General features: G+C 40.6%; 1 protein-coding gene across 2 annotated transcripts in view; it reads right to left on the bottom strand.

Moving 5' to 3' along the window:
• The window catches only part of KITLG (KIT ligand), a 55,827-nt gene extending 37,917 nt beyond the window's left edge, over positions 1–17,910 (bottom strand). The window contains exon 1 of one of the 2 annotated variants that reach the window (XM_061454637.1): positions 17,547–17,910. In XM_061454637.1, coding sequence (XP_061310621.1) covers positions 17,547–17,561 — 15 coding nt within the window. In that variant the 5' untranslated portion in view covers positions 17,562–17,910. The remainder of the gene's footprint in view (positions 1–17,546) is intronic. The other variant, XM_061454636.1, reaches the window with a different exon arrangement.
• Between the last annotated feature and the right edge of the window lie 1,039 nt (positions 17,911–18,949).

Genomic DNA, 18,949 nt, shown 5'->3' with positions numbered 1-18,949 from the left:
TTTCGTTAGCAGAGACACTGAGATCCAGAATCCCTACGCAATCAAAATCGAAAAAAGCAGAACACCAAACTTCAGTTGACTCAACAAAACCTCCCTCAAACTCCAAACATTTTTGTTTTTTTTTTCTCTTTGCTCCTGGGAAATTACAAAAGAGTTTTCTTGCATAAATCCAAAGTAATTTTAAGTAATTGAAATGGGAAGGCAAAGTAAGATACAAGATTATCTTGGCAGGGAGGACAAGATTCTCACACTGTATGGAGGTGGATGATCTGATTTCCTCAGGGAAGACATTTTCTTACACAAAATATTTAATTAAAGATTGTTTTTAAAGATCTATTTCAGGTGTCTTGCTTGTTTGCCAAGTCTGTGCTAAAAAAAAATCTACTATGTTGAATATTCTTTTGAATTATAATGGAAATGTATGCATTGTCACCCTTTTTAATCTTAGACGTTCAAACACCAGTACAGGAAATGGAATAAGAGTTGTTACAGAAATTCCATAATGGATTTTTATTTCTAACCATCCACTAAAACGTACATGGAATTTGGGCTGGGAGAACTGTTACAATGCTGAAATAAAAAAAAAAATTATATAAACCACAAACAGTGAAAATATCAGCTGTTTTGATACCTGGGATACGATGAAACTCAAGTACATGATGAAAACGTCTCTGTCTTCCCTAGTATTTCATTTTAGTATGAAATAAAACAGATTAAGTGTACTCTTACTCTTTCATGCACATGAACTTTTCTAGAAATTAAACTATATTATAAATCTGAAGATTTTTCAGTTCATGGTTGAACCTATGGGAAGAGAACATCAGGAAAAATATTCTGATACAAAATTAAAAGTTTTTAGGCATTTTTTTCTTTCATTTTCTTCTTTCCAATCCTTTTATACTTTCTTGTATAAGCAGAGGATGATTTTTGAAATATGAATCACAGACTGGTCAACTTGGTCTTAAACCAAAGACATGTCCTTATAAAGACCCTGTTCCATTTCTGAAGTCTGAATGTCTTTGATAACATCCCTGATAGGCCCTGTATCTTCATAGGGGCATAAATTCAGACCTAATTTCACTGACTGGCTTGATATGAGACACCTCATTTACAGAAGTATAATTGCAGAACACAGACTAAAACTAGATGCCAGTATAGTCAATATTAAGCGTGTTTCATCCACCTAACTTAATTGTAATCCTTGCAATTACAAGCTTACATGTAATTAAAGAACACCGTTTGGATCTCTTGGATACGTCAGCACCAGTATAAGCTTTGACAGTGCTGAAGGATGGTATTTATTCACATCAGTATGTACTATGTATCGTGAGATTAGTGAGACTATTAACTTCCTGACTTTTTACAGATACATTGATGGTCTGTCTGCAAGAGCACTCAGGATAAGGTGAGAAACTGAGGTTACGTAAGTAATGTGGTGGGCACCATGACAAAAAGATCATGGGATTGAGCTCCATCAGCTTTCCTCAGTCCCTCTGCCATTGTGAAGATCTCATGACCAACATCAAGCAAATGTGGTAATCTGCAGTCCACCCAGAAAAGCTCTGGCATCATCTACTAATAAGGCAAATGATATCGGTAACCTGAATTCCAACATACAGGGATGGATTTAGCCAGTCCTCATCAACAGGCAATAAAAAAAACCAAACAAATGATTTTCCTGGAGCATAAATCTCTTGACTGACATTATCTGCCCCATTCCACAGCAGATATCAGTTTTCAAAGTCATTGTGGTTAACTCCTGGGATAGGTAGGCTCCAGATAAGAGTTCTTTTATATTCCACTCCTTTGATGCCACAAACAACTTAGATTTGTAATGGAACTGGATAAAAACAAAGACTGGAGGAGTAAAGCAGAAGTGGAGGGAATAAGTGGGAGTGAAGGGAATAACATCACAGTGTCATCGAATTGTTTACACTGGAAAAGGCCTTCAAGATCGTGAATTCCAACCGTAAACCTAGCACTGCCAAATCCACTCCTAAACCATGTCCGTAAGTGTACATGTCTTTTAAATACCTCCAGGGATGATTACTCAACCACCTCCCTGGGCAGCCTCTCTCAATGCTTGACAACCCTTCTGGTGAAGAATTTTATCCTAATATCAAACCTAAACCTCCTCTGGCACAACTTGAGGCCATTTGCTACTTGGGAGAAGAGACCTACACTGATCTTACTACAGCCTCCTTTCAGGTAGTGGTAGACAACAGTGAGGACACCCTGACCTCTCTTTTCTCCAGGCTAAATAACCCCAGTTCCCTCAGCCACTCCTCATAAGACTTGTGCTCCAGACCCTTCACCAGCTTCGTTTGTCTTCTTTGGACACATTTCATGTCTTGTAGTGAGGGGCCCAAAATTAAACACAGTATTGGAGATGAACCTTCAGAAATTGTTCCAGATCTTCCCTGTTCTGATGGTTAAAAGCCATCTTGTACTGTCCAGTTTAAGTGTAATGACAGCAATTTATATCAATGTGTTCTCATGGCAACACTGCTCCTTTGCTTGTGTAGTTGTACTGCCATCTTTGTGGCAGTACTTTTCGTGTATTTATGGAGACCAACACTACTATTTGAGTCTTTTGCTACACTAATTAAAAAGTCCATCTGACTTCCAGTGCTTCATGACATAAAAACAACAAAAAAAACACAAAACCTCACGGGAAATAAGCAAAGCATTCGCTTTCTCTTACCTCTTCTCAGAGTACAAATCCTATTTATTTACTCTCTATAGTACTTTAGTTTCACACAGGCTCTGCTCTCCAGCAAATGCAAATAGAGGATTACCCTACCTCTTACTGAGCATTGTTGGAGCTATTACAATGGATGCAGTATACAGCCAGGTGGTTGCTTCTGAAATGAAGAGGAGCAAAAAACTTAAAATCAACATTATGTCATGCAACCTTTAAAAGGGATCATTCTTCATTAGTCAAAGTAGTTTCTCCCATTGATAAGTAACAGCTGACATAAAAGGTATTCCAAATTTACTCACACAAAAACTGGCTTCTCTGGATATACTCCAGACAGCAGCACCCACATTAACTTAAAAGGCTTGGAACAAGAAATTTCAGTGCACCAGAAATGAGAAGTTTTCACTTTGATCCCCAAAACCTTAGTTGATAACATTTCAAATTGTGATGTAACATGTACTTTTCTCTTGTACAATGTTGGTGAGGAATGTGATTTTGCATCTTGAAAAGTTTTGTGGTGTACCCAGCTGGTAAGGAAGCCCCACACAGCTGCTCACTCACTCGCTCACTCACTGCCCCCTGTGACATGGAGGAGAGAATCAGAAAGGTAAAAGTGAGAGAACTACTGGGTTTACATAAAGACAGTTTAATGGAACAGAAAAGGGAGATAATGATAATAAAAGAATTAGAATATACAGAACAAGTGATGCACAATGCAATTGCTCACCACTTGTTAACTGATGCTCAGCCAGTTCCCAAGCAGCAGCTTCCCCTGGCCAGCCTTCCTCCAAGTGTATATATTGACTGTGACATTATTTGGTGTGGAATATCCCTTTGGTCAGCTGGGGTCCTCTGTCCTGGCTGTGTCCCCTGTTGAATTCTTGCGCCCCTCCAACCTTCTCACTGGCAGTGCATGAGGAGCTGAAAAATCCTTCACTTGGTATAAATACTATTTAGCAACAATTAAAAAAACAGTGAGTTATCAAAATTATTCTGATACTAAATCAAAAACACTAAACCAGCTATAAGAAGAAAATTAACTCTATCCCAGCCAAAAACAGGAGAGGGATTAAAAAAACCCAAACCAATGAGGTATTTAGCCAAGCCTCTGGCACTAACCTAAATCTACATTATTACCTTGAGGCACGTAATAAAGATCAAAAGTATTCTTCACACACTGCTCTACTGTAGGATGCAAGAGTGCCATTACACAACTTGGCTGCAGGAAGAGAGCCAGGTCATGAAGCTTGAGTTTCTGCTCCTTCTCACTGTCATTTCATTGAGAAATTTACTACATTGGACATAATGTCTATTAATGATGTGCCTGTATTGTATTCATGATTTAGAAATGTGGATTTACAGATTTAATGCAGTGTTTCACAAGCATCTTGTATACAAAACACTATACTAAAGTCAACAGAAGACCTAGCATGTGCCATAAGTGAATATTCAGGGGAAAATATAACGTAACAGCACCTCGTTTGTTAGAAGTTGTTCGAGTTTTAAAACAAATACATAACCCTTTCTACATCATGTTCTGTTTCCAACAAAACACATGTTGTTAGGCAATGAAGTCAGCTTCTGGTCTCATAACAGCCACTGCAGACATTTTAACAATAATCTGTAGTCAATTTTCACAAAAACTCCAGGAGGTTTCTCGAAGACAGTTTTTCAGGGGAAATGATCAAAAGCACCTACAGACAAGCCATTTAAAAGCCAGCATACTAAAAAAAAACAACAAAAGTGTAAAATGAAATCTGCATCTGCTGGCTTTGGTGCTAAGATTTCATCTTCCTTTATCAGAAGATGCAGAAAAAACCTTGAGGACTTTCAGCATATTGAACTTACTTGTCACAGTAAAATTCCTATTGTTCTTTGTTCGTTTACATAGCATTTCTTGATACAGCAGTTCGATAACCAAAAGGTCTGTTGGGATATTTCCCTGGGAAATGTGTAAGTTTAAACCTTACCATTTAAACACTTCGAGGTATGACTGCACATTTGTCAATAACCAAATGAAGTTTCAATGAGCCCATCAGAAACAATATTACTAGGTTTATGTTCTCTCTAAACCTATTTAAACCTATTAACTTTCAAGATTTCAGTAGATCTTGATTTTGTATTTCTTCTCACTGTACCTGACAAGCTGAACTGTACATTTTAATGGTGCACAAACAAACGTGTGAAAATCATGCAAGTTCATCTCAGCTGTTTCCAAATAACACAGAGTAAAGCAAAACCAGATTGAAATCCATTTTCTGACTGGAAAAAAACCCACAACTTTTTCCAGATCCTGATTTAAACTCAGTTTTCTCATATTTATTTATGAAAGCTAGCAGTAAATAATTTTACTTCCAAAAATGCTCTAAGCTCTTAGACATTATTTTATCTCCTACATAATTGGAATCATATGCTTTCCTATACATGCTCAAAACCAGAGTGAACAATTTAGGTTTAAAGTAATGACCTGTGAAAGAATAACAGTCTTACATTCACACTCTTATTGGAATACAAGTACAGTAAGAATGGATCTATATTTTTTTGTGAAAATAATATTTGCCTAAAGTGATAGGCTAATGGATGAGATTAATCTCAAATGCCTTGAAGTTACAGCTTGTGGGACTGCAGACAAATCAGGTAAACGACATATCAAATTAGCAACTAATCTTCAAATCATTTAAGAATGCTTGCAAGACAACGTAAGCACTGGGCAGCCAATAAGCCATTTACCTTTGCAAGGTGGAATTCCAAATACATTATGCCTTGTCTCAAATTCGTATATTAGCATGGAAAAATCAACTATATTTTTTCAAGTTTTTGTTCTAAAATGAAAACATTTCCGTCATCAAAAAATACCTTAGTGATTATTACCATTCCAGCTTCACATCGATAAACACAGAAAATGAACATCAATTTTTTTTTCAAGATTTACTAAAATATATCATGCCATTGTTAATTTTAAAAGTTCTTCCTGAAATTATTTTCCTGAGATGTATGCATTTTTTTTTCTTTTTTAAAGAACACAAATTGCCAGAATGGTCATTTTGGGAATTTGAAGCAATGTATAAGGTTGTTCCAGGACAATGTAAGTTGAAGATGGCAAAAATGGGCTGGGGTAGATCAAAATGCTTCCTGTAACATAAAAAGCCAGTGACTGCATTACTGCATCAGAAACTCAAGTATATTTTGAATTCCAATGCACCCCTCCAAGGGGAAGACATACTTTTAAATGCCTTTTCCTGTTGATACTGAAGTCCTGTATGAGAATATCTTTTAGGCATGGTCCATGGAAACTCTGCTGTCTTTCTATGGCTAGAGCCATGCAATGTGTCAACATTGCATAAAATTTTATGAGTTCTAACCATTCATACATCTTCAAAGAAAGATCTTTCATAAACGTTTCAACTGTCATTACTCTCACATGTAATTGAGCTCAGCTACAATATATTTCAAAGTGCTTTCCCTTTCTCAAAAGTAAAGGCTGAATTGTTACAGATGGTAATTTTGGCAGATGGTTGTATATGAAACTAAGTTTATAATTAGGCCAAATCTGACTTGTGCAATTAAGGCAATGAAGATTTGGAAAATAAGAAGTGTCAGATCATCACATGATCAGTCTGGTGGCCACAGAAAAGTGAAGAAACCTGTTCATTCACACTTACAGAATGTATTGTCTAGGGGAAGATATCTTGCATGAAGTAGAAGATAAACAACCTTTCGTGCTCAGAGTGTACACTAAAGTAACGATGGCTTTTTACCTACTTAAGTGTATAATCCTTTTTCCTTCAGTCAAGGTTAATGAGATGGTCTGAAGCAATCTAACAGCTCCCTGCTGCTGAGAGAGGGCTCTCAACATCTCCTTCTCTGTAGTTTCCTTCCTTCTGACATTCACCCGACCCCTCAGCAAATCAGTAAATTCACAGTGACTTAGCTAATTCAACTCAGAGACAGAAAACTAATCCCTAAGGAAGGAGTGGAGGAGAAGAGATGTGCAAGGATGAGAAGACTAGGACTACTGTTTTTGATGGAAATGACCTCTTGGACTCACTCTAACATATATCAAGCTGCAACTGAAGTAATATTATATCTAGTGTCAAAAACCTTTCCAGACTTGTAATTGTGTGTGAAGGTAGCATTGCCTGTTTTAGCACCTTCTGACTTCAACTGTGTTAAATATTTCTTCACTTTTGTACCAAGAAATATCAGTAATGTCCAGTAATTGCTCTCTAGACTAATTCTTGCCTATCACTTAGTAATTTCTTGCCCTCAGCTTTCAGCCCTCCTTCATATGCACATTGTTTCCATACAATGCTTTTGCCTATTTTAGGACCACTTTTTCTCTTACATTCTTTTTTCCAATAGGGTAATCAGAAGTTTTTTTTCAAGATGGCTAATTATTACCATCATAAAAGCATCCCCCTTTTACATTTGTCTTTCTGCTCCTATTGCATCCGAGTATGTTGATTTGTTTTACTGCAAGTAAAATACAGAGATTTTTCATCCATTTTTCTTGACCAAGTATTGCTATAAGAACATTAAAAACCAGCTTGTAAGTAGTTTTACATAATTATATAATTTATATGTATATAATTTATATATAATTATATAATTATATTTATATAATTAAAACTTGTTATTAATGCAGATACAATTAGTTCAAAACATTCCTTCCAAAATGCATCCCCCTTGCTCTTCAACACAATGAACTCCGCTTGCCATCATGCCATCTGTTCTCCTATCTTCTCTAAACCTTTACAAAGTTCCTCAGAATCTCCTTTAGTTTCAATTAACCTGAGTAATTTATGTAGCTTGCACATGTTGTCATCAGTCTGTGAACTCTCTCACCAGATTGAACTATATGAGGTTGCTGACAATTAGAGAACATTACCTCTTAGGTTTTTGCCATGTTACAAATTAGATTCATTCCTACACTTTGCTTTTAGTCCCCAAATCCTTTTTTCCTCAAACTGATAATTTTCACAAGGGTTACTTATAAAAATTACGGCTGTAAACTGTATTTACATCCTGTAGAAATTTACATCTGGTCAAAAGTACTCATGTGAATTAAAGAACTTCAGTTGTCTGTAGTGAAACTATTCTGGTACGTGTTCAGTAGCATCCTTGTTTCAGATGTACTGATAAACTCACAGAAATACTGACATAATATAGTATGATTTCTTTGATTATTTTTACACCTAGTTCTCAAAAGTTTTCTATAATTGCACTTAAAGAAGACATTAAGTTGTCTGGCCTATCATAATATTTGTTTGGCTTCTGTAATGAATCTCACAGAAAATATAACCCATCATTAAGAAGAATAGTGCACATCCCCTCAGAGTGTATACTTCTCAATGCCTACTCTCTAAAATTCCAGTAAGACTAGTTTGGTATTTTCATAAGTGATGCAGTTTCTTCCAAGTTTACTTAAGTAATACTTGTACAGGAGAAAAATTCTTCCCAGTTTTGTAGGAATTGTGCCATTTACTCTGAAATAAGTAATGGAATATGTATGTTAAGAAGAATCTATGACAATAAAGCCAAAAAGCACATCATAGTTTGACAATTAGCACTTTAAACAGGCACAAATTCAACAGTAACTGAAATAATGCTCTTGGATGCAAAGCAAGAGGAACTTGTTTCAATAGGAATAAACCAGTAGGCTAATATCAGATTAACTTCACATATGTCTCAAACCATTTGTGTCAACAACATTCTGTTACAGTGGTAAATAACCAAAAGTATTGTAGGCAATCTGACTATTAGTGGCAAATGTCTACTTGATCACTAAAACCTGTGTGTGAGAAGAATCTTTTTTAAATTTGCTGAGGAGAAAGAGAAGAAAGACAGGAAATTCACTCCAGTTGATTTACAAAACATTTCAGGCCAGATTTTTTTAAAGGGCAAATGAAAACACCTAATCAGGTACTTCTACCTTAGGTAAAAAAGCTGAGAGATAGGGGAAAAGGCAATAACAGTTAATTCTAAAAGGGTTTCATTAAGTCTCAATAAGTATCTGACCCTTAAAAAATAAAAAAAAGGGGGAAAAGAAGCACAATGATTTTCCTAATATATTAAGAAAATTAATGACACTACAGAAGAAAGGGTATTTTGCCTATAGAAAGAGCAGACAAATACTCCAGAGGGCACTTTGAAACTGTGATAATAACTAATGAGTGTCATCATATAAATAACATATTCCACAGGAACAGTAGATTCATTCTAACCATGAGATGGTTAGTTTCTACGTATGAGATAAAGCACACTAAACCCAGGTTATTCAAAGGATTAGTATTTGAAGTGGGTCTCAAGAAGATAATGGGAAATAAAAACGCCCACTGGACAGACTACTACAAATAATCTAGAAAACATTTACCAGAGATGAAGCTTAGACTGTGTGGAAGGAAACAGGATGGTGACAGAGACACCCTGAGCATTTAGGATGCTAAAAGTGCTGAAGTTTTATTATCAGAGGTGAGGATGCTGACTTAAACACAGCCAGGAAAGATGCACACAGAAATGAGGGCCATTTTGTGTCTGAAAGGGGAGAGGAGAGAGAAACTTGAATGATGACCACCTGTATTTGCAGCAGAAGAAAACTGATCGAGTTTATGAACACCTCCCATCTTGAGAATGTAGTTCAATTTTTAAAAATAGCAAGATTTTCACTGATTTTAGTAGCCTCAATAAAAGGGCTTTCACATAGCATTATGCTATTAAAGGAACAATTACTGAATAAATTTATCTAAATAGTTTGGAACAGACTATGGTTATAGCCAGAATTTTTAAAGGATGTGGATTTGGAGACTGCATGGCAAATCTAGGGTACATTATTTGCCAGAGATCATAATACAGATCAAAGCAGCTTCAGTGACAGCATTTAAACTCACAATTTATAAATAAGGTTCTTATTTCCCTGAAAATAAAGCAATACCCATCAGAACCATTTTAACTCATGTTAAATACAGTACTGATAGGTTTTGTTATTAGAATAGAAACGTAGTCCACACACTGCAGAATCACAGTAATTTGAAAAGGATAGCAATTATGAACACTGAAGATACTTCTTTTCTCCTCCTTTTAAAATAACCACCAAAAAGCTCTGTTTATTCAGGAACATATTTTTTAATCTGAATGAAAGAGGGTGCCAAGCAGTTATACAAGCTTCCTAAATTCATTTGGCTGACTAATGTTCCTATTCCTGCATGCTTCATAGCAGTAAAAGAAAAACAAATCTCAGGAAGAGCTGACATTTAGATCTATATCAGTTTAAAGACATAATGCATAATATTGTCTGCTTGCCATTTAATTCAAAAGACAAATTTTGCTGAGTTCGCTTAATAATGAGCAAATGGAGGCTGGAAATTAGAGGGCTGGAACTTACAATTCTTTACAATAAACCATTAGCATGTTTAAATTTCAACTTCCCCAAATTTCTAAGCACTTGACTTTTCATGTAGTGAATTGTTTTGCATATATGCAGCATATTATTAATTTAAATGCATCATGCCTGACTCTTTACATCAGTCCATTACTTCAGATAGACCACAAAAGTCAGCACCTTGGTATCCTACCCCCATTTTTTACACAATTATGAAATCTGCATAAGCAGGACTTTTTTTGGATCAACATGAAATGGAGGAAGAAACTTTCTTACACACTTAAAAATCTCCACATTAACAGACACTGTTCAAAACAATCACACTTTAGCATAATGAACCTTGCACATCAGTGTATTACTCCACGTTTTCAGTATCTGCTTAGACATAAGTAAGTTCATTCTTCTGTCCAGGAGCAACTCTTATAGAGAGTTGCATGATTTGCACAAAGTTCATTTTCCATTCTAAGCAGAAACAGATTGTCAGGACATGCACAATTTAGTTTTAGTCTGACTTATATTGCCCGAATAATTTTCTTCTAAAAGTAATTAGAGGTCACGTGTTACTAGACAGACCGAAAAATCCATCTAGCAATGATGTATCATACTACAAACATAAATAGAAGACATTTACTTTACTAAATACTTAACTGCTACCAAGCAACCACAAGGTAGCAAGGAAAAATCTGCATTTTTTTTTCCTCATACTTCCAAATTTATATAAAATGCATATACGTATCACATAGCATCATAAAACTCATTTCAAAAACATAATTGAGCACTATTAAGGAGAAATTAACTCTACCTGTCACTGAGTTCTGAGTTACACATAAAGAACAAAAATGCACAAAGAAAAACCTATAGATCCACTCAACAAGAATGGTTTAAGATTATCCTGTATAGGACTCAGGTAAGCCTTTATTTCCAAGAAGGTTCTATTGTGCTATCCTCTGCCTTACTTCTTTGACGATAAAGCACGGTGTGAATTCACCCACAGCTTATGTTGCTACTGTAAAGGAAATACACACCCCTGGCACATATTTCTGTGCATGTGTTATTCTAGGCTGAAACTGGACATTCTGGTAAGTCAGTTGTGCCACGGTTTGCACACCACGCTTAGAAACTTCTCTGCATGTAAGTTTGTGCACAAACATATGCCTGCATGCACTTAGAGAATACCAGATATATACAGCTGGTTTTGCATGGTGTGTGCTCCCCTGTATGTATGTGGGCACTGGTTCAATGGGGTGAGACATTTGGATTCCTTCCCAACTTCTGTAGTTGCAAGGTAAAAATTAAAATCATGTCATGTACTTGGGAGGAAAGATACTGGAAGGCTATCAGCACAAGTGATCCTGCCTACATCAAGTAGAGAGATGCCAGCCAAAGCAAATGTAGAATGTAGGCCCTATTATACTATAAATAGATTGCATATACTTAACGTATCTCCAAAGCTGTATATAGGGTGCTTCTAAAAACTTCTTATGGTACACCTAAAGAAGAAATGGTTGAGCTAACTGGACTAATCTTTGGCCTTAACTGTCACTGAACTGATGTCCCTGGAGCTGACGACAGAAGAACAAATGAAAGGCCAGATGAATAAGACACTGGATGAGGGTTTATTGTCACTGAGACTGTTAACATGATTGCATTGAAGCCAGGCTCTGTCATCTAGGCCTGGCCAAACCACACAGATAGGACTGGCAGACCAATGTTTTCAGATTGTTTTGCAGATACCTAAATCTTTCTGAATGCAGGTTCAGAGGCTGGCATGATTTGCAATCTGTGAATTTGGATTTGTGGCCTGAAATACAATTCCCCCCCTCCCCCCCCCCCTTCCTAGTTCATGTGTCAGCCACCCTCAAGGTTAAACAAATAAACCTTCAACAGAACAGTATCAACAAGACAGATTAGACAGATAGTCCCACTCCAGTGAGTATGCTAAGGTGAATTCTTTTGGGTTAGCCTTTTTCTCTGGATTGAAACAAGGCTGTTCACCAACCCAGAGGTAATCTTTGTAGACCATACACTCATCCGTTTGCGACAGCCCAATCTAAACAAGGCTTTGCTGAACATCAGTCTGAGCGGAAGGGTGCAGCCCACCTCTGCCCCGAGTCCAATGCTGCCAGCACACACCCCTCTGACCTCCCAGCTCTGCTGCCCAAAACTGGAGACAAGCCAGTGAAGATGCACAAGTGAGATACCTAGCCTGACTCCTAGTAACTCTTCACTGAGACATTAAGAGATATCATTTGAATGGCAGCTATACAGGTGCCAAATGGGAGAAGAGGTAGCTCTTGAGGCTAATATGATCTTGAGGATCATTCCTGAACCTGATCCAGTACGTTTTGCAGCAAAAATGAAGAAAAAGAATAACAAACAAAAACTACAGTTCCTGCATGCTTACAAGTGCTCTTTCACAGCAGTGAAGGTTTGGGGCTAGAAGGCAGACTTGCTTGAGAGATCCTTCCAGGAGCATTGACAACTGTCAAGCAGTGGTCAGCTAATGGCCTTGCCAGGGGGAAACCTGCACTCACACCCCCAAGCCTGCACCAACTGGTCTCACTTCTAGTGTCGCTTCAAGTGCTGATGAACGGCTGGAAGCTCAGGACTGACTTACTTACCCACTTTCTGCAGAACAGTGTGTTCCAAAGCATGGCATGGCTGCAAAGCAGGGAGTTCCACAAGGGCCTCCTTGAGGCAATACCTGCAGATACCTCTTAGATCTGATGCTATTTTCACCATGCATTCTTACTTATGTGTGCTCCATGCAGCCATGAAAACACAAAAATATGTATAAAGTAGAAATTCCTAATTGGATTTAAAATGGTTATCGCATCCATCTACCTTGTATAATTTAAAACATTTAAAACAAGAAACAGCAACCATTCACCTGGTGGCTATCAGATAACAACAGGAAATTAGACAATAATTTACTGCTGACATTACTATGATCCCAAGTGTTCATTAATCTGAACTCCTAAATTGGCTTTTATTTAGACATACAGTAGAAATAACGTGTCCATTAGTGTATCTACTTTCATAGACTTCAGATATATGCATGGTACCAGCTTTAATCAAATAAAAAATATTTTTGTTTTCTATGTTTAATTGTAACACATTTTCATTCTCATACTAATAAATGTCTGATACTATTTACATTTGCCAATAACTATAACCATCCAGCAATGAAACTGGTATTTTACATGCTTCCCACCATCAGTTATTTCGGCATCAGTAATATTTACGAACAACTTTTTTGCAGGTTTACGTATGACTCAGTACGCAATGTAAACATGGGCCAACCCACAAGAATAAAGAGGAGCGCTACCCCTCTCCACTCACCTTGTATTTGTCCATTTCCCTTTTCTGCAAGTGCACAGGGTAAAAGAACAACAAAACAAACAAACCCAAGTGGATTTGGACACTGCAAATCCAGTTAAAAGGCTGGCTAACCTCAGGTTTGGCATACCAAAGACCAGTGCGAACAAATGCTTTCGTTTTCATCTGTCAGCTCCCACACCGCTCAAATGGAATTGCGTAGGGAGATTTTTCCTGCCTTGCTTCAAATAAATGGGTGTTGTGTTTACATACTGCATACTGAGCATTGCCCACCCTAAGCCAAGGGCTGCATCTTGCCAACTCTTAACTTTCGTACAATATGGCGATAACATGAGCCAGCATACCATTAAGTCACATAACAAAACTTGGAGAATGGCACTGCCAGCTTGCAGAACTGCACCTGAACGACTGACATGCAGAGTACAAAGGGAGAAACTAGATTTCAGTGTGATGGCAGAACTGGGTCAGAAGCAGACTGGGTTAGCTGCCTCAGTTTAAACTACAAAGCCAAGTGCTGCATAGTTCACAGAAATAAAGACCTACAGGAGCACAATACAAGCATGCCAAGAAAATAAAACTAAAAGATCATAAACAAGCCTTACAAAACACTCCCCCCACCCTTAATCCTTCCAGGTCACCTTCTGCTTATTCTCCATATGACACTTTACTCCAGGATGTTCTTTCCAGCTGCAGTACTCACAAACTGTCCTCCCCTCCCCTAAGCAGGGTCAAAACCAGGGGAAAGAAGAAAAGAGACCTTAGTCCACTGCTCAATGTGAACAGCACATCTTTCTGGCTCCAGCAAGTTCTCTTTTTCTCTCTGGTAAGTAGCAGATCTATACCTACCGTGAGCGCCAAATGTCTTAGAGCAGCTAGTGTTCATTTTTTCGCAAAATGAGCAAGGAAGATGGGAGATCAGAGCTCACTATTTCACCTATAACAGTCACTCTGCAAGCTCGCACAAAGGTATCAGATACCTGCTTTGCTTTTCTGATTTAGCCTGCTGATACGAGAACTGGAGGAGGCATCTTGTGTACTAATTCTTCTTCCAGGTACTATTCCATAGTTATTTCTACAGTCTCCCACTTCAGTGACACAAACATACCACGGATAGGACAACCTAAGGTCATTTAACTACCATTAATAATGCACATGTTCAGAGGTAAAAAGCCAAGCTGAGATCTAAGACACTTCTAATACTGAGGTTTCTAAGAGGTTGTGCATCTAATCCACTGCTGAACCAAGTATTTGTGATACCTTACCATTAGCAGCCTTGAGCTAGCGCCATGGGTGACTCCTCCTTGCAGCATATTTCTTAGTAACTTAATCCTATTTAGACTGCCTTCAAATCGTACAAAGAAAAAGCAAATCATAAATCTACCATATTATTGCAAGATTGTATCACACTAGCACCACTCATTCTGTTTTATTCAAAATATCACATCAGTGATATTTTACTTGTAAAATACTAGCATGCATGCAAATGAGCATAAACTCACTTCTGATAATAGTTTTAATTACTAAGTATATAAGCCTGCAAATCCTCTCGTACAAGTAATCCTTCAATAAGATTAATTCATGGAAATAGTCCCATTGAAGAAGGATTTGTATGACTGGATCCCAAATGCTTAATCAGATTTTTAAAGGCATTATTACTTAAAAAAATATAAAAAATCCAGGAGGTGTTGGTATGCTCAGAACAAGGGGTTATATATTTATCAAACTGTTTAGTTTCAGAAACCATCCTTCTGGGGCTGACACTGCTGGGAAACATGCTTCTGCAGTTCCTGTGGTTTCTCAGGTTAGGGCTGATTTAAATAAACTGACCAACCTGGAGCCTGGCGTTCAGCATGACTTGTCTTTCAGCACTTGCGTTGCGCTGACGTATGACTCAGCTACTCCTTCAGCTGCACTAGTTATATATTATCCCTATGTAACATTACCACAAATATCAAAATCCCTGATTTATTTGAAGTACTATCCAGGTTCTACCAAGTGGTTCTCACTTTCTCTACTATGGCAGAATATTTTATTATAACAAATGGAAACTTCTTTCCTGGCTCCCCAATCCTTTTCACTATGCCACTTACCAGTCTAGACAACAGCAAAAGTAGCCACAGGAAAAGCATATAGGTTAAAATGTGCTTTTAATGTGCTGAGTGTCCTCCTTCATGTATCCACTTCACTTGCTCTCTCTTTGCACAAGGGTCTTTGTGGCTTTAGTGGAAAGGCGTTCTTGAAGTATCTCCTGCTCTGAACCCCTTGGAATGACTAATTGTCTGGTATCACATTTGTTTGCTAATCCTTAAAATATAGGAAACGATCCTTTGGAGAGCTAGGAGTCTTGTCACTGCCTCCAGGAAGCAGGAAGCGTAACTGCTTGAAGGCTGACAGATGCTTTACCACCATGACAAGAAGCTGTTCCACAGGCTACATACAGCTTGTGAGCGCCTGAGTCAAGACATATGGTCCTGAATGCCAAGACTGCCTGTCTTTCCCAGTTTACAGGGAAAGAGAGATTGCTCCTGCTTGGTTCTGAATTTGCAAAAGTACTCTGTTGGCTTTAGAAGTTTACAGAACATGTGAAATAAAACGCTTGACTGCTTGCATTCATATATCATCATTTGTTTGCTGAACAGTTTTTTCTTCTCTGGGGAACGAGCCCTATGTATATGCTTCCATGGGCTAGAATAACATCCTGTGACTTTGTTACTGTCCGCTCCAGTATTAAATGAACGCATATACCTAAGCACACATAAATATGTCTCTTACACTTTAAGAGACCATTCCAATCTCATAATGTACTCAGCATATTTGACCAAGTTTGTATATAAGGCCTAAAACAACAGCTCTGCAGTGTAAGGCATCTTGAGTCATCTATAGGGAATAAGTAACAGCAATGGATATATGCTGCTAGAATTCGGAGCTGATCATTTAACTGTACCTCAGCATCACAAAAATTAAGTCTCCAAGTTATAACTTCTTAACCATGGTACATTCTCCAGTGCTTGGGCCAGCTGAGATTTGGATATTTCAGAAAGCAAATATTTATAATTCCTGTCACATCTTGAAAAACTGTTTAACTGCCCCAAAGACTTCAGTAAGGTCTTGTCCATTTAAAAAATTGATATATATATATTGTGATTTTTCCAATGACTGTATGCTGAAGTGCCTACAGGCTGCAGGCCTGCAGGGGACCCAGCAGCTGCCAAGAAATAGATAAAAGCAGGTAGTATCTCCTTCCTGACCAAGAAGTGGAGGTGAAGGCAAAACCCCCAGCACAGCACCCGCTGCACTGCTAATTCTCAGAGCTCAGTCTGGCACCGAGTCCCTAGGTCAGCCAGGATGGAGGGTGGCGGCACCCCGCAAAGTCAAGCCTTTAACTTCTTGGAGTTTCCCTGTGCTGTGTATTGTTACAAGGTGACTTTTCCACTCACGTCTGTCCCCATCCATCCTTTCAAGAAAACAATTCACAGTTCAACCACTGTTCTATATTTCTACAGAACTTGGAGAAATAGCGGCAGCGACGTCCGCCACGGTGCAGAGCGGCTCTTGGCAGCGGGTGCGGGAGGGCACGGGGCGGTATGTGGAGCTGCCCGCCACACCGGCTCGGCTCCGCAAGACGGAGCGGTTCGGATGGAGCCCCGCGCACGGCAGCAGCCGCGCCACCGCCGCCTCCGATTATTGCCCGTTTTCGCGCTCAGCTTGTCAGTGTAACACAGACCACTGATTTATTAAGGCAATTTTTCCAAGCGCCTTCTCAGATCTCCCACGGCTCAGCCGCCGATCAGGCCGCTTCCTGCAACTTTTCCACGGGCGACGACGGCAAGACGGGCGGTATCTTTTCTTCCCACCCCGCTTTCCCAAACCACTCACCAAGGGCAGCGGTCGCCATCCCCGGCGCCCCTCACCTTCCGGCTCCCCGCGGACACCCCCACGGACACCCCCACGGACACGGGTGCGCACTCCTCGCCCGGAGGCTGCCCGACCCGCGCACCGCTCTCCGCTCCAGCAGCGCCCCTGTGAGCGGCGGACCTTCATCCGCCGGGGACTGGCGGTCCAGCCGTGCTCTGCAGGTCGGTCCTGCCGTTGCCCCCTGGCAGCCCCTCGCCCCCCGGCCTCACTTACTTGTGCCTTCTTCATAAGGAACAGCAGCGCTGCAGTCCAGCCCAGCCGGCAGTGCCCAAACTCCCTTCAGCGGAACTGTAGCTCCAGCATAACGCAGCAGCGGATAGTCCACGCATTGGGGTTGCCCACGGCGAGCCCCACGCTGCCTCCGCCTGCGCTGCTGCCCCCCGCCGCCGCCCTGCGCGCTCCGCTGCGCCCCGCTCTCTGCGGCGTGAGAGTCCGCACTGACTGGAGGCACCCCCGGCGCCTGGCCAGGTCTTTTATATCTCCGATCTGCCTCCAGCAGCGGCGGCGGCAGCGGCAGCGCAGGCAAGACACGCCTTTTCCCTCCCTCCCGCCCTCCTGGAGGAGCGAGAGCCCAGACAGACCCCGCAGAGAGGGGGAAACCCGAGTTAACTTAGGGGAAGTTAGAGGCAGGAGCAAGCCCGCCCTGCCCTTATCCCTGCACAGAGGGAAGCGCGTCCGCCGCTGGGCTAGAGGGGGAGCGGCAGGGGGGGTCGCAGGAGGTGCGGGAAGGGGGGGGGCTCGTTATCCCGGCCCTGGCAAGGTGGGGTGAGAGCAGAAGGCTTCTCCCGCTCGGTGCCCGGGGTGTCGGCAGTGACCTGGAGAGTTGACCCCAGCCGAGTAGGGCGGATCGGGGCGGGGGTCTCCAGCCTCCTCCGCGGGGGGCGCCGGTAGCGGCCGCGGCACTCGAGAACAATCAGGCTGCCGGCGGGGAGCCAAGCCCTTGGGTTGGGTCCCCCCACCCACGCCGTTGAGAAGGGGGGGGGGGGGGGGCCCTGTGGGGGCCCCTCCCGCCGCCGGGGGGCCGTGTCGTCCCGCGGAGGGGATGCAGCGGGCTAGGCGCGCTGGCTGGGCTCCCAGGCGCTGGCCGGTATTTTCAGCGCAGCACGTAGCTGCGGCAGCGGCGCGCACACCCAAGAGGCAATTCCGGATTTGCGATTTCCATTTCAGGGCTGCCTTTCCATAATCGGAAAGTCGGAATACAAGTCGGGCGCTGGAACGAGCATTTCACCTGCAGCCTGAAAACTCCCTTTACCTGCTCCTGCGGTAGAAAAGTTGTTGAGCAGTGCCTCCTAATGCTTGCATAGAGGTGATCCTGCGGATCTTCAAACATGCTGCTACAATTTGCGTCCTATGTAAATAATATATTAGTCCTGGGTGTGGAAAAATGACGATTGATTTCTGCTACGTGGAGTCCTGCTGGCAAATCCATCCCAGCAGAAGCAACAGAATTTGAGACCTCTTCAGATAAGACAGCTGTCAGGTGAACACAGGCATGCATTCCCGAGCATGCATTAAGTGTGAAGAAAAGTAGTTTCTGGAACTAGCGTTTCCTGAGACATCAATCTTTGGTGAAAATTGAGAAACACATTAACACGGACTGAAAGAAGAAGAGTGTG

This window comes from Pezoporus flaviventris, unplaced genomic scaffold, assembly GCF_033815535.1.
Source record: "Pezoporus flaviventris isolate CSIRO_AGI_PZ_B2104156 unplaced genomic scaffold, CSIRO_AGI_Pfla_v1 ptg000016l, whole genome shotgun sequence".
NCBI lineage: Eukaryota > Metazoa > Chordata > Aves > Psittaciformes > Psittacidae > Pezoporus > Pezoporus flaviventris.
The sequence above is the reverse complement of the archived record's forward strand: the minus strand, read 5'-3'. Positions and strand labels throughout refer to the sequence as shown.